Raw genomic sequence first — 22905 nt, 5'->3', positions numbered from 1 at the left:
CAAATCGCTGAGTACGTACCATAAGTGTATGCATGCTTATGTATGCTAAATGCAAGCACTTCGCAGGATGTTACGCCATTCGTCACATTCGTAATTTTAGTTCAGCGTATGGAAACAGAGACTCAACGATAAGTTCAATTAAGTGGCGCCATCTGGTTGTTAGAATGGGTACCATTTTTGCCAACAAACCAACGCTCTTCTTAGGACTAGAAGCAGCAGAATTGTCACTCTAAATAAAAAATTAAGCGAATTTATTGGTCATACGCTTTGTTATAGGCAAGATGAGACGAAGTGAAAGCCCAGTGGCCCATTTACGGCGTGAATGTGTTAAAAACGGCAGTAACAACTATGAATTCAGTCCCGAGGCGACGGGGTCCTGCTTCGAAGGGAGCCTCCATTTTAGAAACATAGCATTTGGCACATGCGCACTTTAAAGCACGCGATCCTATATATCCATATGCCTATTTTATACTGCCACTACATTCTGCAGCATAGGAACGTCGCCTGTGCACTCATGGCAACTTTGGTAGTGCTGCAAAGAACTACTGAAGTGGAGTATAGTCAACAACAATCAGTCACGTCGCTTTACAGAGCAATGACATCATTTTATGTAGACGACAACCACGAGATTTTCTGGGGTGAGCTGCAGATGTAACAGCTGATGCTGTAAACAAAGAACATGTTTGAAGCCTGGATGTGCAACCTAGAACTGAAAAGGGATGTATGAACAACAATAAAGTTTCTCGGGTGGCAGCTTTGATCCAAAAGCTTCCATCTCTAGGTGTACTTGGTGATCTGATGCTAGGATTGAACATGTACAGCATGCATCATACTTGGAGGAAACACAGGAAATGGTTAGATCAGCTCTTGACACAGGGAGAAGTAGGTTTCATTGCAAAGCAAAAAAAAAGGGGGGGGGCAGAGAGCTGAAGAGCCTGCTGCTGCGCTCCTGCATTACGGTGAAACCTACTTTTTTTCCGTGATAAGACGCTTTAACTATTTCTTGTGTTCCCTCTAAGTACAACACATACTGCACACTCACTTCATGATGACTGAAGCTGCACAGCAATAAAATTTATATTCAACTGCGGCACAAAGAAAATTGTCAGACAGTCCACCACAAGTTGCAGTAAAACAACTGGGGCAAGTTGCTGGAAATCCAACAGAATTATCTTAAGCACAAATTGCTAGTTTTGTAATTTAAGTAACTGAACAATTGAAAATTTCAGCAAATCAAGCAGAAGAGCAACAGACCACACATTCATAATGTCACAGCAGCAATGTCTGCACGGCTCAGAAGATAAAATATGTAACTTTTCCAGTTGAGAGCTTTTGTTTCGAAACCAGCGTAGAATATTGCATTACTGATAATCTCTGCACATTACGCTGTTACATTCTCAGATGTAAGTAATGAAACCAGTTTTTCAGAGCACTGTTCTAAATTGGCATCGAGATATTACTTCAACATGACACTGGACAAAAAACTAAAGCCTCATATTCACTACAAGAAACTTTTTGTCACACAAATGACGTCCGCATGTAAATCTGCACATTATGTCATCAGAAAAAAATCACAACTATTTCAAAATTCTGCTTCGTCGACATTCAAACAACTTTTCGCCAAATCAGGCAGGAATTTCTGATACCTGGGCGTTCAAACACGGGCCATTGAATGGGCTACTCGGGTCGCTGTGAGCCGTGGACTGATAGCCACCTAGCACGGATCATCTGCATTTTGACTTTTCTGACGAAATTAATGTCTTGCAACCCAATGTCAGCTCAAGCATAAAGCTGCGTTACCATGCTCAAACATGAGGCGCACTAAGGCGGCGTTTTTTTTGTTTTTTGCGAAATAAAACGAGAAAAGGCACTGCTAAAGTTTACCACAGATCCGGAGCGTAACATCTAATGTATGCCCGCAAAAATCACGCAGCGTTAACAATGACACCACTACAACTTAAGCTAAATTTTTGCTATCCAAATGATAGCGCGCTTTACTAACACGGACTGCAAACACTTACAACGGCATGACATTTAATTCCGAAGCTGTGGAAGGCTCTGACGGCAAACGAAACCGCAATGTTTTCGTTACTGACTCCGCATGCTTCCACCACTATAGTGCGTTTTCTGTGCAGGACTGGCACAGCGTAACACAAAATCATTGAGAGCATCTCTTTGAAACTGTCAAAAGCTACGCACTGAGCTCCAAAACATGTCCACAAGAGCTTCAGTGCGAGATAAACGCTTGTGAAAGCCGCGCGTAGTCAAACTTCACTGCCTTGAGCTATCAAGTGAAAAGGCGGCAGGTTAAAGTTTTGATGACACCAAATGAGCAAGCGTAGTGTGCTGCGAAATTTAAAACCCGAGACAAGTTTCTTGAAACTTATGAGACCCGCGCGTCGTCATCCGCCGTTCCACCACAAAGCGAAGTTTGTGTCCGAATCCGTTTGGGTCTGCAGAGTTAAACACGCTGAATAGCACGGAAAAAAGTAAGGAAGAGAAATTCACTTATTTTCAGCATTTCACAGCACGAACACTGTTTCAGCCGAACACACAAAACAAGTGATCACGCCGACCGCTTCTGTCACGATTTGCAAACACTTCGTTGCTGCAAGTTCCAAAGACTACTTTGGGCTGCCTGAAAAAAACATTCGGCGGACATGCCGAAATACAAGCATGCCAGAGATTTCTCAGCGTTTACAGCATTTTTCTACGGCTCCTCGCGACGTTACTTGCCGTAGCCGGGCCTTCAGCAATGTCAAATACGGCACCTGCAGCCATGTTGCTCTTCATTGTGGTCTGTTCACGACGCTGTAAAAGAAATTGGCGCTAGTGACGAAATTTCAGTTTCGCTTTCATGGTCGGAAGCTTCTGGATAAGCAAATTCAAAGATGACCGCATGGAAACGAGAAGAAAATTGTTTATTGAAAACCGTTTACATAAGTGAAGGACAGAACATTACCTCCATAAAAGTGAAAGGTGAAGTATGACTTGGCGTTGAACGACGCACAAAAACATAAGGAAAATGTGACTGTTGCGCGTTAAACGGCGGTGACAGTTGTCAGGATGTTCAGGAACTTTTTCTCTTCGCCACTAGCCGGGCGCGCCGAGACCACGGACAGCTGTCCTGCGCGGTTCATGAAGCCGACGCAGCGGAGCAGAGTTCCTTTCATCAACGGCCCGAGGGGTCTGTCCATCTGGTAGAAAATACAGTTAACGCTCGACCTGTCTTGTCTCAGCGTGAAATGCTTCGCCAGTCCGTGGCGGCTCGTCGTGGGCACGGAGTCCAAGACGCCAAAGACTTCGCATACCCCTCGAGTGCCTTTTATCGAAGCTACTCCAACGCTTAGGATGCGGCAGCTACCGCTCGCTTCGTTCATGTCTGCTCCATTTGTTTCGACGAACTCGAAAGTAGCGCCATTCTGCGCGCTTCTTTGAACAGTGCCAGATGGTCTTTGTTGTATCGTAACAGCAGCGGGTTGAGCTTTGCCGGACAAGTTACCGCGCTTCGAGCGGGGAGGTGTGGTAGTGGCAAAGGTGACTTGAGAGGTACTGCCTGCGGTCCGAGGTGGTTGGTTTGGCGCAGTGGGCCTCCATGATGGCAAAGCAGGTCGAGGCTGGTATTGTGGTGGTTGTTCCTGTTGCAACTTGGGCGCCGGTTTCTTCAAGATGCCCGGTCGCGGACTCGGACCACTCCCTGCGGCCGCGTTAGAACCTCGACCTCTTGCCGACGAAGAGCGGGTGACTTGGGGCGGTGGTGCGGGAGCCCGGTACGGTGCTTGCTGGCTCTGAGCGCGAGGCATGGGTGACGGCCTACCTCTATAAGGAAGAGTCGCTTGTCTCAAAGCCGACTGCCTGCCTCTACCTTCTCTAGCGTTTGTCCGTTGCATTGTCGTGTTTGACGGCGAATAAAATTACAATAAGTAGCTTGATTCGCGCTTACTTGAACCACGGTCGCGGTTTGAACTGCCAATGGTGCCGAAACCTAATAAGCGTCGTCTGCTATGAAGTACGTGTGATGGTACTACGTGCATGATCACTTCAGTGTCCGCTGAAAACGATTACTTATAATCTTTTACGTGTTTTTATTGAAGGTGAATTTTTTTCATTCAATTACGCTAGACGCTTTTATCCCTTTTATGTTCCCGCTTTTCGGATCGCGCCGTTGGCTCCCCTCCGTTCCGAGAGGCGGCGCCGCGGTGGCTCGCGTCAGTGATCGGCGGGCGTTTGTTTACTGTTATTTTTCGCTGTCCGGAGACGCAGCGGCGGCCGGTGACTTTGCTAGCGCAGTTTGTGCAGCGATCGACGACGGCGTCGAGCTATGTGGCGCGCGGTGCCGCCGAACCCAGCCGCGGCGAACCGACACAAAAGGCGACGCGCCGTCTCGGCGATTCGATGAGTGACAAACAAAGGCGGCGACTACTACCCGAGGGCTTCCGAGGAGCGAGACTGTGAGCCTTTCGCCCCACCACCGCTACTACTACCCCGATCAGAGTTTATCAGCAGTGCCGAGCGTCTAAGCGAGGCAGGCGTCGTCAAAATTCCCTATTATCCCCGTAGCTGTGCGATGCGTCTTCGGACCCATCTGGTGCAGAAGAGGGGAGTGCCAAATTAGCCCGGATACTGCCACCCTCCTGTCTCCGAGTCCGCGACGACGAACGGTAGTAACGTCGTCGGGCATGTCACGTCTCGACGTTAGGCCTACTGCCACCAGCCGCGCTGACGACTTCGACGGCCGCGGTGCGTTGATGGTCCCCGGATTACCATGGTTCTTCCGAGAGCTATCGTTGGTCGCCCACTGCTGACGTTCTGAGACGCCGTGCCCCGATCATCGGCCAGCCATGGGAAATTGTCTCAAGTCGATGTCGTCGGATGACATCTCGCTCCTGAGGGATAATCAAGGCACTAGGGATTCGTCAGCTGATCAGCTTGGACCCCCTCCACCGTACCAGGTGAGCGCTTTCTGTCGAAGATTGCGTCTCTTTTAATTGCTCGTTTTTACGACACAGCATAATCGGCTATTGTGTCGCCGTCATGTCATAGGGCCTAGTTTCTTTACGACTTGGTGCCCTGGCTGCTACCACCGCGCGATTGTGTGCACCCCGTCGGGACCATTTGCGTCTCGGCTGGAAACTGGTTGTCGAGTCATCACCCCGCCGTCACGGGCTCTTGCCCGCTTTGTTCGAGCACCCTTTGTTTTCTCTTTTTCCTCGTGCATTTGCGTTTTCAGGGCGGCTGCTTCGCGTCGTGGAACATTTCTCGAGTCTTATTCGCTGCAGCACAGCGCGCAGCTGCTCCACAAAGTCACCGCGAAAAAGCCCAGTGGAGTATAAAAGATAGCTCTATCTCGCGTCACATATAACCATCCCACTAACAGAGAACCTGCGCTGTTTTTTTTTTTTTGTTTGTTTGCCGCAGTGGTGGGCAGACAGTGCAACGACAACATACGGGCCGTCATGAACAATGCGGTCTGGAAGCTGGCGGGGATAAGGTTGACCGGGCAAGTGTACGGGCTGAAGCGGGTGAAACGTCAATGTGGACCAAGTTACAAAGAACAGTGAAAGAAAACCGGAGGGCCATTAGATGCAGCGTGCGAGGCTGGGTGTTGTAGTACAAAGTTTCGATTTGTGAGGTGATGGTTTGGATTCCGTGAACGGAGATGTACCCCTTCTATATCGGGCCCGACTTTTTTTTTCCAGATTTTTTTTTTGTTTCCCGTTGTTTCTCTTTATGAGCGGCGTTCTTTGACGTCACGGCCCACGCAAAAGGCGCAAGGGCGCTGCAGTCTCCAGGATATGTCTCCGGAAAGCTACTGTAGCGGCGTAGGCTTTCTGATGGCATGTCTGGTTTCCTGGCAGCCGATTTTCTCCCTTTATGTCCTTGCTTCCAACTCTGGTCGTTTAATTGGCGGTAATTGTGGCGGCTCATTACGTTTTTTTTCTTCCCGGTTTTGCGCGTGTCTGGCCGTTGCTGCCTTGCGTGCCACATCCCGTTGTCATTGCGCGGGGTAAATTGACGAGAAAGGATGTAGTGGGGGGAGCTTGGAAATCAGCTGCTCTCACAGCAGCTGCCAGCCGCGCGGTCTGCCGCAGACGGGCGATGAGTCATGAAAGTGCACGTTGTTGCTGGGGGGACGCAAGTGAGGGCCTGGAAACGGGGAAAGCGCTTACCGAACGCTTGTAATCATATACAGTTGCTGGCGCCTGGTTCTTTCGTTCGTTCGTTCTTTCTGCGATTCGTCTACAGAGAAGGAGCGAATATAGCAGGAAAACTACCCGTTCTTCCTTCTGCTTTCTCGCGTGTTACACTCGGAGGGAGAGAACATCGGCGTTCGTTTTAATTACACGTACCCGTCTTGCAGCATCGGGTGGGTTTCTTCCGCGAACGTGTGGTGTTCGTGCTTTTCGATTTCATGTCGGCCGAGAGTTGGCGGCCGAGTAGCAGCTTACTGAGAAAGGGGAGCAAGCGCCATGCGTGTTTCCGGTTGCTTTCTCTGCTCGGACCTTTCGCGTGACCGCTTTCAGTAAATCTTCTGGAACCGCCTCGTTGTCACTTATTAGTCTCGTCCTGCTTTTTATTCTTGGGTCTATGTTTAAATGCAGGCATGCATTCTAGGGCTGCTTGCAGGCCTGATTTTTCACCCAATTTTTGCTTCCGCAGTCCGGAGCTCTCCTGGTTAACGCTAACACCTAATGAACGAGTTACGAATGCGTTAGCATTAGAATAAGGGTCTGAGCTAGCGGAAATGGCGGCCGCCGTCACGCATGACCGCTATACCATGTGACGTCATCACAGCCTGCCCAGCGCGCTAGGTGGCGTCCTGCCTGCCGGATTGCCCACCGTGGCAGGTAGCAGTTAAATTAATGATTGGTCGCAAGCGATTGCTCGGGAAGAGCAAGAGTGGTTATGGTGCTCGCCTGCTCACCCGAATGACGCGGGTTCGATCCAGGCCGCGGCGGTCGAGTTTCGATGGAGGCGAAGACCGTGTACTGTGCAGTGTCAGTGCACGTGAAAGAACCCCAGGTGGTCGAAATTTCCGGAGCCCTCCACTGCGGCGTCTGCCATAGCCTGAGTCGCTTTGGGACGTTAAATCCCATAAAACCAAAACAAGCACCATGAATGTAAAGTAGAGAATGACCAATTCCGCATATATATATATATATATATATATATATATATATATATATATATATATATATATATATATATATATATGAGTTGAGTTTATTGAAATTTCTGACAAAACAATGCAGCACGCGCGCACGCACACACACACACACACACACACACACACACACACACACACACACACACACACACACACACACACACACATTTATTCGAGTTTGGCAAACAGTGAAAAAGTAGCATCTGAATTTTTTTCCCCTTCGAGTGCAATTGCGTTTGGGCAGTGAAGGAGGGCAGTTCAGCAGCTCACCAAACAGCGCACGGTTGCATGTTCGGTTTTTCCAGGAAGCCGAAGCCCTCCTGGAAGAGCTGTAGTGGCTTTCAGAAGAGGGGCAACACGCGTGCGCACTACTGAGCACGGGTTTCCCATACAAGTGCGTTGACCTTTAAACAGCGCGTACCGGTGCTGCAGTTTGCGCACGCAAAAAACGGACCGACAGCAGTCGTACGTGTCGGTTGAAAAAAGGCGTGCGCAACAACACTCCATCGATCTGCCGCTGGTGCACCAGAGATTTGCCCCTGTAATAGTTTTGATCGCGTATGTGGTAACGTGGAATTAGTAGTACGTGGGTAATAAGCACAGGAAGAGAACCCGCAGCGAAACATTGTACTGGAGCCCTTTGATTGAAAAAGTAACGACCAAAATGAGAGCGGCGGTGAAATAGCAGTTGTGTAGTTGCACAACACTATTAACTAAGTAAAAAAAAAAACAGTAAAATAAGCTCTAAAATCACTGCAGAAGACGAACAGTAAATAAAAACACGAGCAAATTGAGGGCAACGATAATGGAAGCATGTATGAAAGAAGGAACCCTGGCCGCGGCTGGCGCCGTAAAGGGTTAATTGTATATAGATGAGGCCTTTGTCCTGCAGTGGGCGTAGTCAGGCTGATGGTGATGGTGACTTGGTTTATGGTTTGTGGTCCCAAAGCAACTCAGGCTGTGGCTGACGCCTTAGTGAAGGGCTCCGGAAATTTAGACCGCCGCGGTTGCTCAGTGGTTATGGCGCTCGACTGCTGACCCGAAAGATGCGGGTTCGATCTCGGCCGCGGCGGTGGAATTTCGTGTACTGTGCGATGTCAGTGCAAGATCTCCAGGTGGTAGAAAATATTCCGGAGCCCTCCACTGCGGCACCACTTTCTTCTATTATTCCCATCCTTTATCCCTTCCCTTACGGCGCGGTTCGGGTGTCCACAGAAATACGCGAGACAGTTACTGCGCCATTTCCTGTCCTCGAAACCAATTTTCCAGTTTTATATTTTGTACCCAGAAATTTTACAATGTGCATACGGGTAGGGGGTCGGTTCTTTGTTTGTCTAGAACGCACCGTGGCGACGTTGTCGCAGTCTGTACGATGTGTTGCGTGTATTCACGTGTTCCATGTGGCTCCGTCTGTTTTTCAATTGCGTCTTCCTGACGGCACCTTGTCCGTGCATCTCGGGTCTCACCCCTCGTGACTGTTCGCTTTGTGTCGGGTGACGATGGAGAGGAGGAAGGGAGAGCCCGGAAGGAGTGCGCGCCGTCGGCGACAGCAGAAGGAAGAACGCGGCGAGGGCGTGTGTGTACTTGTCATTCGCCCGTGGTTGCGAAAGGCGCATAGGTTCTGCCGTTCGCCTCCTGTTGCGGCTGCCGGGCGCGACGTCATCCTGTCCTTGGGAGGACGGTCTCCCCTTGCAACGCCGCACCTATCTCCGATCTCCGCGATGCGTGAAGAGAGAGATAGGAAAAAGAAAAAGAAAAGGCCGCTGTCTCTAGGGGCAGGCTTTTGAAGCTGGTAGTACATGCGAGAGCGCGAGGCTAGCGGACATCCAAGGCACCCTACGCGCGGAGTTGCCGGTGACTCCTCTGGGCTGCGGTTCTGTGGGCTACACGATGGGTATCAGCTCGGACTGTCTTTTTCTTGGATACAACTCCATCCTGTTAGAGATATGTTTCCCCGCCGCTCGCTTCAAAGCCGTCGATAATGAAGTCGAGACTAATTGGACTCCGTGATCGCCGACTGGAAGCCGACGGCTGTCTTGTTTAGCCCCGGTGATCCGTGTCTAAAGCGCTGATCTCTGAAAAATAAAAAGAAAGTATTCACGTCATCGCAGTTGCAGTATAACAGCACCGTTTCCTGTGAACGTAGCCTGTAATTAGAGCGTGGTTAACGGTGGATAAAGGCAAACCGCTATTTGTCCGTCCCCTGGTGCTCGGGGCACGCCTTCGCTAATGGAGGCTAAGCAAGGTGCTTGTATAAATGGGGCTGATCCAGCTTGAAACGAGCAGCGTCGTACGCAAATATGAGCATATATATTTTTCTTTCTTTGCGAAGGTCCTTCATATAACTGAAAAAAAAAAACTATCTAACTTGGACGTCGAGGAAGGTGAAGTATCTCCTGGGAGCGCATTGGTGGAGGCCGTGGTCGAAGACGGATGGGGCGGGAAATTTTGATTTCCGACGCTTAGTTTTTTTTTTCTTTCAACCTTCTGCTCTTTTTTTCCTTTTTAATACGAAACTCCTCAAAAATCATACGTGTTACGCAGATCGGCCGGCCCTTTAACCCAACGAAACGTGCCGTAAGATGACTTCCATATGTGTCCATATTTCGTGCAACTGGCAGAGACTGCTCTCCCGTACGCAGCCCCACCTCGTTCTGCTAAACCTTGGTGGCAGCCATTATGGGGACACCTCTTGATGGCCAGCCGTTGCTCTACGAACTGAATGCATATCTGGGGACAGCAAGCTTATGAGATCACGTGATTTTAACTGGTACCATTTTGGTCGCTGCAGACTGCATTTCTACTAGGTGCTTCAAAAGCACGAAAAGGCTTGTAAAAGAAAGAGAAAACTTCAACGGCTGTTGAAGCTCAGTTCGTCGTAGGTTTTGGCTGTGTGCGAGCATCTTTGTCAGTAACCATATGTGCTATATAGCGCCGCAGGGGGTTGGTGTTGGGTTGACGCGATATCCTCTCCGCGCTTCCCCGTCGGTACGACTTGTATGGAGCACGCGGAATTTATGCGGATGTATGAGGAGCCCGTATGTATGGCGCCATGTTTACCGCGGAGAAATCTTGCGGAAGCCGTACGGGAAAATGACTAGAAAGCTTAGGGCAGGCAACAAGGAAAAGAAAGCCATCACGACCATCAGAAAGAAAGTCCGCGAAACCGAGGCTGATAAGTGGATGCATAAAATGGGAACAAAGTAAGTAATTGCGTGAATACAGAGCTGGTAAGGAGCCGCCGCGGTGGCTCAGTGGCTATGGTGCTCGGCTGCTGGCCCGAAAGACGCGGGTTCGATCCCGGTCGCGGCGGTTGAATTTCTTTGGAGGAGAAATTCGAGGCCGGTGTACTGTGCGATGTCAGTACACGTTAAAGAACCCCAGGTGGTCGAAATTTCCGGAGCCCTTCACTACGGCGTCTCTCATAGCCTTAGTCGCTTTTGGACGTTAAACCCCATAAACCAACCAACCAGAGCTGGTAAGGACTAAATCCGGGAGGAAAGCGGGGTATGGTAATTCAAAAGACAGTACCTTTCTATTTGAGGCTGGATCAGGTTGTCTTGGAACCAGGCAACATAGAAGCAGAGCAGGTATGAACAATAATGTGATATTTCTGTAGTATGCGGGAACAGTCATCATCATCAGCCTGACTACGCCCTCTGCAGGGGCAAAGGCCTCTCCCATGTCTCTCCAATTCACCCTGTCCTTTGCCAGCTGCGGCCACCGTATCCCCACAAACTTCCTAATCTCATCCGCCCACCTAACATTCTGGCGCCCCCTGCTATACGCTTGCCTTCTCTTGGAATCCACTCCGTTGCCCTTAAAGGGCCACTGACCAGGGTCCGGACATTTTTGAAAAACAAGCCCACTGCATAGATGAGGCATCGAAGATAACCTCTGCAAAATACTAGAGCCATGCGCGCCCCGAAAAGCTGCGAAAATTCAAATCAAAGCCCGTTCGTTCTTTCCTTCCTTCAAAAACGGGCCCGGCCCACTACTCTGCACCCCGCTGACGTCAGGGGGGGCTACTTTCGCTAAAGGCACTCCATTGGTGCATCGTTCTGACTGACGGGAGAAGGTTGGGCGTAGCCTTGGCGTCGCGTCGTCTGCACAACGCTTTCCGCAGCGCCTTCTGTTCTGGCTCATGCCTACAAACCCGCATGAAGGAACAAAAAAAAAAAAACTGCGGAGGGAGCGTGCGGCGACAGCCTTGAACCCTAGCCATAAAAAGTAAAAAAACAGTAAAACTGAGGGAGTTGGCTCGCCCTCCCCCTCCCCCCCCCCCCCCCCCCCCCCCCCCCCGCCGTGATCCCGTCACGAGACGCTCTGCGTGCGCGCTCCCTTCTCAGTTTCTTTTCTTCTATGCGAGCCCCCCAAAACAAGGTTTTAATTAGTAGTGCAGCAGAGCCTTTCCCTCGCTCGCCCACTTTACCGCTCCGCACACATACCGCTTATCTTTCGTGCATCTTGCGTACGCCTTGACTCCAATGAATGACATATGCTTTGGAGCGGAGAAAAGACACAAACACACAGAACACAAACACGCATGGAGAAAAGCAAACGGGCGGTTGCCGGGTCCGCGCTTCGCCGTGTGTTTCGAACACAACCGACTTCCGCCCCTCCGCTCGTGAAACGGTGGGGAGGCCTAAAAGAAAATGAAAAGGTGGCTCGTTAACTGGGAATGACAAACAGATGTATGAAAGGATGCGCTCGCTAACAAGTCTAGGTGGTCGAGCCGATCGCGCCTCTCGATCGTTCAGTGTGCGGAGAAAATGCAAAAACCAAGAAAAGAATTCTATTGAAGGCGGGGCCATGACGTCGCCTGTGACGCACTCCACAGACACCACGCCTCCGGCTTACACCGGAGAAGGAAGGGGTGATTTTGCCTTGCCGAGCCTACTCGACGAGGAGCGGGAGAGAAAAATTTCGAGGAGGGAGTGGAAGGAGAGGAGGCTCGCTGAAAGAGAGGTAGAGAGTGTCTGCTGAGCTGGGGTGGTCCGTGGCCCTTTAAGCAGCATATCAGGTAACAGCAGATCTCTTGAAGGATGGAGGGGAGATTGTGCTAGAGAAACTAGCCACCCTGTATACGCAATGCCTTATGACCTCGAGTGTACCAGACACTTGGAAGTTATCTTAATTCTTAAGAAAGGAGACGTCAAGGGCGGGAACAGTGCAGAGAAATTAAACATGTTCTGGGCTGCGAAGCTGTACAACCAGGCATCAGAGATGACATAGTGGGCGTTCCAGTATTTAGGGACAGTGAAAGCAAAATTATCACATCAGCGGATAGAGACGCGCAGGAGAAGGCTGCAGTATCTGGTGGCATGAAAGGAGAAAAGATAAACTCTAAGTAATATAGCCTAGAACGTGAAAAAATAGCCTTGAATGGGGAAAATAAAATAAACAGAGAATGATTCAAAATTAGAAAAGGAATAAAATTGGATTTACGGGTTTAACGTCCCAAAGCGGCTCAGGCTATGAGGGATGCCGTAGTGGAGGGCTCCGGAAATTTCGACCACCTGGGGTTCTTTGACGTGCACTGACGTCGCACAGTACACGGGCCTTCTTGCATTTCGCCTCCATCGAAATGCGACCGTCGCGGCCGGTATCGAACCTGCGTCTATCGGGTGGTTGGGTGGTGGTGAAACATTTATTACGAAGGGACAGAGGTGTACTTGGATCGGCCCGTAAGTGACCGACCCTTACAAGCACTAGGTGGAGGTCAGCAGTCGAGCACCATAACCACTCAGCCACCGCGGCGGCTTGGAATGAATCTATTAACCACTTTCATTTATTAGGGAAGGTGGACTTGCCACTATTCCGATACAAAGGTTGGTATATCTATGAAGAAGAATTGGGTGCGTGCAGATCCAAACGGAACGTTTCATAGGGGAGCCGCCCGCTTCATTGCAGATTCCCCATTGTGGTCATGCGTCATATTGTATGTGTAACAGCAATAACACTCCGGCGCTTTGGTCGGAGCTTTGATTTCGCAGCTCTTCCGGCGTCTTCCTAGCTGCGGCCGCTTCGTGTTTACACCGTCCTGCACGCGGAGAATGCGTCAACAGCAGCCAAGGTTAATGCGCGCAGAACAAGGTTGAACCCGCCGGAAGAGCACTGCGACATGGTAAACACGGATAACAAAGAAGACGCGCTTCAGAAAAGATACGGGCGCCTTGGATCTTTGTGAGCTGTCATCTCGTGTGGAAAAACGGGCTTGACGTCCCTTGCCTTCTGGGTGTAAAGAACAGTCGTCGGTGCCGAGTTACTTCGAAAAAAAAAGGCACGCGCACAAGCGGCGCACCCAGTGCAACCGTTGCAGAAATGCGTTCACAGCGGTTGTCGATTTCGTCACTCAATCGTGACGTCACGGGTCGCAGCAGGAGGGCAAAATAGAACGTATGTTGTAGTACGTTCTGGTTCCAAGGTTCACTGAATTAAGCGGGCACTGAAGACAAATTGAATTGGCCTGTATCGATGAACTTAATGGCAGAGACCACTCACAGAAAAGAAAAAGGTAAAAACTTTTAGTTCACTGACGCGATCCGCATAGCAATGCGAAAGTAAAACGTCCACATACTATATCGACGTATGTGGCTGACGTCCATGTACTATATCGACTTCTAATCCATTTTGACGTCTAAGTGTATTTTTCGCTTTCAATTGCCTAATTGCACCTCATCAACCAAATTTTTCCCCACGGCAACATATTATCACAGACTATCTGTCACAATCACACTTTCACTCAATTTATCTTCAGAGAACGACGTAATCGTGCAGACAAATTTGCGGACGCTTTTTGCTGACGCCACAGAGCCATACGCATAATACTTTTTCTTTCATTAGAAATGCAGGTATCGCCTCCACTGGCCGTTTTTTTTGCAGCCTAACTGCATGCGGTGACGTCAAACAATTTTTCACGCGGATTTCCGAGGCTAGGCTACGTTACCAGCCGCTTCCAGATCGTGGGTGATCACGGGGTCACTTTTTGGCCTTGATGTCACGTGTTTGAATCGAGTAGCGGGAAAATTTTTGAGCCAATTTTCTAAGCGACATATGCGTCTTTCGGTGCCAGACGAACATCAGCATAGCCAGAAAGAGCCGTGGAATCTTTTTAAGAAGAAAATTGGACCGAGTTGGGCGCCGCGCGTTGGGAGGCTCCTCCTCGGGAGTTTTTATCGAGAGGTGTGGGTGGAGCCGCGATTGCTAAACTATAGTGCCCAGAATCTACTGGCTCGCTCAACGGTTCAGCACCTTCCTCGTGGAGAGGGAAAAAGTCATCCCCAATCCGTCGTAAGGTGCCTGTCTCTCCCGCTGCAGGCTACCCCGTTGCAGCAGCGCGTAGCTGGCTCTTTAGTAGCTAGTCGTGTCTAGGAGCTTGAGGGTTAACTGCTGCCGCCTGCTACATCGGCCTCCGGCAGAGATAAAAAGGTCGCTTTTTGCGAGGTGTCGTCTTTTCTTCCTATTAACGCAAAGTAAGCCTCAGGGCTCAGTGGCTGATCGCCACCTGTGCCGGCCCTCACCGCTGAAGACGCGCGCCCAACTCCAAAATGGCGCCCAACTTCAAAATGGCGCCCGTCACGTCGAGTGAATCCTTCTCACCGAGAATAGCCACCATACCGAGAAGAACGCGCCTTAGATGGCTTGCACTTGACGTCGCATTTAAGCACCGTGATGATGAACCACGTACGGCGCAAATGGCGATAAGCGGATTATCGTTAAGCGGCAGGTTCTCCCTGCTCTGGTTAGCCAGCTAGCATGATGACTGTTGTGCCGCCGGTCTACTGGTGCCCGCTGACTTGTGGTCTTCGACGGGCCGCATGATCGTTCTCAGCAGGATCAACACCAACATCTCTGATCAGCAGTTGAACGCTAAAGTCTTCAGTAGCGACTTACTTCGAAGCACGCTTACTCCCCCCCCCCCCCCCCCCTCTTTATTTTTTTTCGGGTGTAATCTCGATACGCGTACGCGTCTGCGTACGTTGTACTAAAAACTGTCCGCTATCTTTCAGCGCGGACAATGGAGCGGCGTGTGGTAATATGTGTGTCGCAGCACTGTATTGTCCGCGTCTCTTGCGTCGGCAGATCGGCGCGACGACGCGCGCTCAAGTGTATGTGGGCGGAGAGTCCAGTTTGTGTGTGAAGGGGGTCGCCGAGCTCCTGGTCGGGATAGGGTCGTCGTACCTCACCGAAAGTCACGGCTTCTTGGAAGTGTTTGTTTTGCACGGTCTGTCGCGAAGAGAGGCCGAAGCGTCCCAAGGGCTGTGGCCTCATGGGTTGCAGTATCTGTAGCGGCGTCAGCGAGCGCGGTCACTGGGCGAGAGCCAGAAATATACATATCGCGTGTGCCAAGGATACCAAGGGCGCACGCGCGCGCGCCGCGCGATAGCATCTGCCTGCCGGTCGAGATAAGAAAAGGCGCTGGCTGCTGACCACAGCTAGGGCACGCCTCAACGCACGCGAGACGTGTATCTATTGAAGCACGACGAGGCCAATGTATGCACCGACTGTCGGCCCCCACAGCACACCTATGTCTGCCTTGCCGAGTGTCGCGTAGATGGGGGCGAGATTTTGCCCCTCACTCGGCGGGGCAGACCTTTGGGAAGACGGAGGAGGGGGAGAGGGGTCCAGTGTGAGGGGGACGTCCTTGTACTGTTGCTGCACGCGCAGATTTTGCTGACGTCGATATGGGACAAAGTTGACCTGCCACCACACCCTAATGCTTCACCCTGTCATACTAATTTGCTTCCGTTTTTTTTTTTCTTTTTTTTTCTGTCTGAGAAAGCTGAGCAGAGGTTGAGAGCAAGTGTACACGTGCTTCGTGTGCTGGTTATCTGAGAATTGTTCCTAGAATGGCATGGGAACAAAAGGCACTGAACTCTTGAAAGAGCTACATCATGCACCTTGGGTCTTGTAGTGCATGCACGATTAATGCAGCACGGAGCATACACTCTTGAAAGCAGTAAAACATAACAGTACTCTGTACAGTGGTAATAATTTTATGTTTGTAATTGTTTTAAATGCACAAATTGGCCCATAATCACTAGAAATCCTCTTCAATACTTCGTAAATGTACAGTTGATTTGGGGGCCAGAGCTCACTCAGGATTGTTAGACTTGGCGGGGTGAGAGCATCTTTTCTTTCCGTGCAGTCTATTTCTGGCGTAGCTGTCTTAACATTGAATGATGTTGGGGTGATGCTGAGTGGATTTAATCTACTTCTGCTGCAAATGTTACTTTCATTAATATGCCCTTACGGTGGCCTGGTGCCCTTGTGATGGCCCGGCTCAAATCGTTAGTGGGCATGTGTGTCAGCATGACAGAAGCTAAGAGCCAGAAATATCTTGTATGCCAAGGGCGATGGCATGCTTTGCGATAACATCATGCTCAGTGCAGTTAGTACCAGTCAAGATAAGAGGGCACTCGTGTCTCATGAACAAGGGACGCAGTAGGCATAGCCACAAAGCGGCAACAGAGCGCAGCAGTTGTAATCACTTCCTGTAACCGTCATATGTTTTGTTTTAACCTGGACTCGCGGGACATGTTTTGTCTGCTTTCCCTGTTTACAGTTGACATTATCAGAAGAAAAAAAGTGAAGTAGAACCTAATGCTTTGTATAGTGTAAGCGCGTGGGGTGAAAAAGGAACAGAAACTAAAATATACAACACTTGACTCACGGGCAGGGTTGTTCATATTACATGTTTACCTAATGCAATTATTTTGTGGCTGTATTTTCCTGTTTGTTGCGAAAATGTCACGGTGGTAATCAGGGTTGCTAACAATTGAAAACTGTTTTGCTGTCATGCTTGAAACAGATATGTTTGCTGTGTAAGTGTTGTCGGTATTTTTCATTTGGCGTAAACATAACAGTATGAGCATTTTTTTGATGGGGAGTACATCTTGTAGCACACAAACTTTGGTGTCAAAATCCAAGCTATGGTAAAAAGGATATTAGTTGCTTTTTTTTCATGGTTTTTTGGGCCTTCTCTCAGTGAGATGGGGTGTATCACGGGCCAGTCGTCAAACATACCTGCATGGTACCATACGAATGGCCTGCAATGCTATCACTCTAAGCATCTTTTTCCCATTTAGTTTGCTTGGATACAGGCTTGTTGGTGGTAAATTCTTCATATTTATTCACAAATGGCACTGATGCTGTCGATTAGAATTGTCTCGCTTGAGCTTGTGTCTTCTGGTAAGAAATCGGGCCTTTTGCGTTAGAACCGTGCTGTCCATGGCAGCCACATTTGCACTGCTTGTTTCATGGGAATTTGTTGTGCTTGCAGAACAGGATAACCAACAACAAAACCTCAGTACCGTTGTTGAACTTTTTGAGTTGCTCGATGGCTGTGGTGCTAGGCACTAGTTTGCGAAGGCCCGGTGTTAATGACTATGGATAATCGAACGCAGTGGTGTGCGCCGCCACCTGCCTCTCCCTTGCAGGAGACAGTGTCCATGCCAGTGTACTACCCATCGCCAAACGTGAGCCGTCCAGCCTGCCAGCTGACCGAGGAAGAGCAGGTGGTGATTGCCCAGCGCATGGGCCTCATCCAGCACCTTCCCACGGGCCTCTATGATGGCAGCAAGAAGAACAGAGAGTGAGTGGCGCTGGGCAGGTGCACCTTCTGCCATCAACAGTCCATCGCTCCTGCCTGCCTGCCTGTCTGTCACTGAGGATCGCTCACAGGTCACTCAGGATCGGTGGTTTCGACAATTGCTTGTCTTTGCCACCAGCTGTTAAGGCAACGAAGGAGGCCACTGTGAATTGGCTACAGCAGTGTCAGTACAGCAATGGGTGTTCAAAAGCCTTTCATAGGTTTCTGAAACTTGTTAAAAAAATCACTGTTTCACTCTTCGGAATGCTTCTTTGAAAATCTTCCAACAAATAGATATGTTATTTGCAAGCATGTATTGCAAGCTTAAATTTTTGTATGGTTTTAAGGTAGGTCTGTACTGCAATCTAATTGCACACCATGCAGGCAGAGTGAGCAAATTATTATATCATTGAATAGCAGAACCTCAGCAGCAAAACAAAGTATGTCTGAGACAAAAGGTGCGTGTGACAGAAAGAACAAAAAAAAAACATTTTATTAGTGCTCTCCACATATTGTATTCACAAGGCAAAAGTAAGCATAAGTAAAGCGTGCACCTTGTTGCTTATGCGCGAGACACACATGCAATATGTAGGAAGGCGGAGCAGCAGACTGTGCCGCTTAAGTGAAGCGAGCTGCTAGTTGGAATCTGAAGTCTCGCACCTTAGTGAATGGGTCCGACAATACTTGTTTCGAGCTGGTGACCTTTTTATTTGTTTGCATTTACTTTCACGAACTATCTGTGGCTGAGCACTTGGACTGAAAGACTCCTGAGCATGCTTAATGTACTTACTGGCAAGTGCACTTTTATAGTAGGATAGGGCTTGGCTCTTCGAAACTGCCTTATCTGGCTGGCATTGAAATAGAGAAGGCGCTGAGTTGTATTTAACAATCATCATCATTACAACCACCATCCGAACTGCATCTAAAGGCATGGTACACACGGTTTTAACGCTGTCGTTTTCTTTTATCATCATATCTGCTTTGGTTCATTGACCTATTGCCCTGACGTAGTGAACTGCCTTGCACGACCTGCTAGCCAGCTCTGATAGCCAAGTGTCAGTGTCATTAGTTGGGGGGCCTTATTTGTGGGGCATTAGTGCTTCATTCTCAGGTTGTGTCTGACCGGAGTATACATGTGTGAGGAACTTGGGGGTTGATGGAGCAACACATATTTGTCTGTCCTCAACCCCGTCTCTCTTCTCACAGGTGCGTGATATGCATGGGTGAGTTTGCCATGGGTGACGCAGTCCGATTCCTGCCCTGCATGCACATCTACCACACGGACTGCATTGACGACTGGCTCATGCGCTCCTTCACGTGCCCCTCGTGCATGGAGCCGGTGGATGCCGCGCTGTTGACCACCTACCAGACCAACTGAGTCCGTCTCCTCGCGACACACTGCGCGTGCGCGCTCGTTGGTGAGTGGGTGGACGTACTGTAGCTTGCTGCCTCTGCAGCTTCAGTGTCGTAGCCGTGAAAAGTAAGTTTTTCGAACAGCAGCCACATTTCTGCGAGGTGGTTGTTCCGCAGCTGTGTTAGACTCTTTGCAACCTCATGGACCAAACCACAACAGGTTTCTGCATCTTCCGCTCCCATTTGGAGCTTGCTTTCGCTCTTGTTGGCTGCTTCCAAGACACTGTCAGTCTACCCCCCCCCCCCCCCTCCCCAAATTATTACATCCTAGGCGTGTGTGCCTTTTAGGTTAAACACTGCGATTCTTTTAAGCCAGGATTTCTGTTTAGAAAGCTGTGAGACGAGCTGGGAGGCATAACGGCAAGTTGAGGTTGTGTGCTTTTTAGAGAAATGAAGTTATGCGGAAAGCTTAGACTCACTGGGAGAACCAATGGTTACCTGTAGCTCTGGGAATCGAAACCAGCACCTTTTGCGTGCAAGGCGGAGGCTTTTCAAAATGCATGTGGATTTAGTGTTTCAGTCTCTCTGCAAGGCTGTAACAGCCTTTGCTTTCTAGAACTTGCAAAGTTCCAATTGCAAAGTGTGAAAATTTGTGTTTTGTGCATTGTGATTCACCTGTGCCTTTCCTTTTTCTTCCTGTCTGCCATCTGTATAGGTCTGTGTTGACGTGGGAAATGTTCAGCTGCCCCCAGACAGCCCGTCCGAACTGACACGTAGGGGGCTGTCACTGTGTGTGCGTGCGTGCTGAACTTGTAAACGAGAGCAAAATCGTCACTCAAGCACGAATGCAGGAATTCGTCGCCTCTGTTACGCAACAGAAGGCGAAACGAACTTCCTCGCGGTCGTCCTTTGCAGCTTCCAGCCTCAGGTTTGGGAGCGCAGTGTCATCATCGGGAAGACTGAAGTGCTGCGTTCAGTGTTGCAAGACATCTAGCGGGCACGGTCTGTGGGCCCCTTCTGTGGCAGGAGATGTCGGCCGCCATTAAAATTGCCTGGCCAGGCGACATGCCAGCACCGGCTTTCGCTTGAGGACTTTTAGAGTGCTCGGTGTCGGCTTCCTTTAAGCCAGTGTGGATATGTAAATAGAAGATGTCTTAGTGGTAGAATTCTGGTTATGCTCGATGGTACATGGAAGGCTCATGCTCTCACCCTGGACTTTTTCTGATGCAGTGTGTGCATCGGCTTGGCGGACTTTGTGCCGATACGACCTTGCGTTGCAGAGTTGTTTCTTGGAAAAACTTTTTTTTTCTTTGCTGCTGCTGCTGTTAGTCCCTTTTTTGTTCTTTGTTTTGCCAGCCAGGAGGCCTGGTGTGTGTTTTGTTTTGTTTGTTTTGCTTTAAAGAGCCGATTCGTAGCAAAGTGGCAGTGGCTTGGGTGAATGCAGAGGCATCTATTCTGACCACGTTGAGTGCCTAGTTTGCTTCCACATGTGAAAGGTGTGATATGTATGTGTCGCCGGTTCTGGGCATTGCAGTGTCAGTGCAGGTCAGGGTGTAGAAAATGTGGCGCCGACATCTGTGTTTTGTGTGTGTTTGCACTCGGTCTTGAGTCCATTGTCTGAAGCACTGGCCTTTTTCGAGGGCATCGAAGAAAGCGGAAAGAGTGCATTCTAAACACGAATACGCCTAAATGGGAGTAAAAGGGAAGTAAAGTGTCCTTTTGCACATTCCCTTCTATAAAATGGTGTGTGCTTGAGAACAGGTTATTCCCTTTTTACTCCTTTTTTGTTTACAATGTAGGCAGTGCAGCGTGAACCCACAGTGTTTTCTCTCAAGGCAATGTCCTAACTGTGCAGCATTCTTTTTTGTGATTTATTGACGTTGTACACTTAGAAAAAAAAAATATGAACAATATTTCTTTTTAAGGTTGGTAGTGGATCGTTCAAGCAGTGGGGGTTGGGAGTTTGAAGAGACAAAAGGGAGAACAAAATTTCTGTAGCGTCACGATGACATCAAGCCCAAAGCCACGTTTTGAGTTTGGGCACTACAGCAGTAGCGGCAGGACCATCGTTTTTCTCGGTGAACACCAAGGTGTTGAGGCACAGTGTGGCATTAAATGCATAGCGTGTGTAGAGTTTTGGTTTGGCTTGATTGATTTGCATATTTGCACTTTCGAAAACCCTCGTAATCTGACAAGCAGAGGAATTATTCATGAATGCCACCATCTTTGCCAAAAAAGAAAACTGGATGGGCAAGTGGAAGTGCAGTTAGTTGAAAATGGTTTACAATTGTTTTGAAGAGTTCACAATGCAAGGATAACCGAGGGCACCGTTTGGTGAAACCTTGCCAAGCTTTGACTTCAGCAACCATCAGTAGGCAAGCCAAGCACGAAGCCACTTAGTGCTGAAGTCGTTAAAACTGCACACAGCCGCACAGTGGCCCACAATAGTGGTTTTCTGCACGCTCATTTAGCCTTTTGGGACTTCAGCTACCAGGGTTCTCATCATGCAACAACATGGTCACAGATTGATTTTAGCGGCCGTTTCACTGGACATCGGCTGTAGTTCGGGGATCTTTGACATCTATATATGTGGGGGAAAGAAAAAAAAAAAGCCGTCGATTGTTCGAGGAAGCCTTTTGTCATATTGCAGACATCTAGAATTATTTATTGTAGGTCAGTCCCTGTACACATATTACAATGCAGCGATTTCGAGCCGTAGATAAAAATGCTGAGTACTTGTTGCAGAAGCATGCCGAGTGACACAGCTGTTGGCATCTGAAGACTTCAAAGAGCGCCGACAGACAATTGAGGCTGTCACGTTTCTTCACTTCACGGCTTAAATACGGAAGCTGTTCGTTTAGGTGCACATTCACGTTTTGTTATCTTTTTATCTCGGGACACAGAGGTTTGGGAGTTACATCTGTACTTACCTGTAGCCGAAATCATTCGTCCATCCCCCCCTTTTTTACATCATTGTGAACTTTGGTTTTCTGGAAAACGCTTGCACAAGAGCATTTGTGCATTGCATTTTTGTTTGGATGGCCTTTAGTGGTGGTCAAAAAAATATGAAAGATTCGTCATTTGATTGCCGAGAGCTCTGTCGAGCCACATGTTCCGAGGGGATTTAAGGAGAAAAATACAGCAGAGAGCCTTTCATCATGCAGAGTAAAAAAAAAAATACCTTGGCCTAGTCATTAGCAGTGATGGAATATATTTCATGTGCGATTTTCATTCCTTTTTGGGACATGTACAGAATAAAAGATATCCTTGACAAAAACTGTTGTGTGTGCATTACATCATTGTGTCACGCTGTGTCAAAGCTTTTAGTTGTAGTGGCTGGAATAACAAAGTATTCTGTACACAACATACTTGGCTTAGTACGTCTTGTGTTATTTTTGTTTGACGACTTTGATAGCAGGAAAATTTTGATAAATTCGCCACATAATTTGTTATCAACTGTTCCCACCCCGCAAAGGCAATCGGGGGGGGGCAGATTGGAATGACTAGCTCGGCTGTTGTGATGCACAAAAAGCATGGGCCACACACAGCATCAATTTTTGAAAGATCTTTTAATAAAATATTTACACTTTTCATTCTTTTTTTTAATCTGCCGTAGCGTAGTTTTTTCACTTTTCTAGAAAAAAAACCAACTCTGTACACAGTGTTTTTCGGCTCCTTGCTGCATGCCTGTGAGCACGTGCACGTGACTGCCGGAGACCCTGAGCTGCTTCTTATGTACCGCACCACGTATATTTCTCTTCAATGCTCTCTCCAACTTTTATTCCTGTTG

The 22905-nt window shown here is 48.9% G+C and overlaps 1 protein-coding gene across 2 annotated transcripts; it reads left to right on the top strand.

Moving 5' to 3' along the window:
- The first annotated feature begins 4208 nt into the window (after positions 1 to 4208).
- LOC149365476 (RING finger protein 11-like) lies at positions 4209 to 21210 on the top strand. 2 transcript variants are annotated; one of them, XM_089542824.1, is made up of 4 exons: positions 4209 to 4952; positions 17578 to 17765; positions 18969 to 19180; positions 19831 to 21210. In XM_089542824.1, the coding sequence occupies exons 1-3, from the start codon at positions 4842 to 4844 to the stop codon at positions 19138 to 19140; spliced, it is 471 nt and encodes a 156-aa protein (XP_089398950.1). In that variant the 5' UTR covers positions 4209 to 4841; the 3' UTR covers positions 19141 to 19180; positions 19831 to 21210. The 2 variants fall into 2 exon arrangements, with proteins under 2 accessions (XP_089398950.1, XP_089398953.1); XM_089542827.1 differs by having other exon boundaries at positions 4213 to 4952; positions 17611 to 17765.
- Positions 21211 to 22905: the final 1695 nt, after the last annotated feature.

Source organism: Amblyomma mixtum, chromosome 1, assembly GCF_055824585.1.
Source record: "Amblyomma mixtum isolate Tamu chromosome 1, ASM5582458v1, whole genome shotgun sequence".
In the NCBI taxonomy this organism is placed as follows: domain Eukaryota; kingdom Metazoa; phylum Arthropoda; class Arachnida; order Ixodida; family Ixodidae; genus Amblyomma; species Amblyomma mixtum.
This window is presented reverse-complemented; position numbering and strand designations above follow the sequence as displayed.

What these genes read in the sequence shown, in the direction of transcription:
- LOC149365476 (XM_089542824.1), top strand. Translation starts at nt 4,842, where the DNA reads ATGGGAAATTGTCTCAAGTCGATGTCGTCGGATGACATCTCGCTCCTG. An exon ending in GACCCCCTCCACCGTACCAG is followed by an intron (nt 4,953 to 17,577) that starts GTGAGCGCTTTC and finishes AATCGAACGCAG; the next exon opens with TGGTGTGCGCCGCCACCTGC. An exon ending in GGCAGCAAGAAGAACAGAGA is followed by an intron (nt 17,766 to 18,968) that starts GTGAGTGGCGCT and finishes CTCTTCTCACAG; the next exon opens with GTGCGTGATATGCATGGGTG.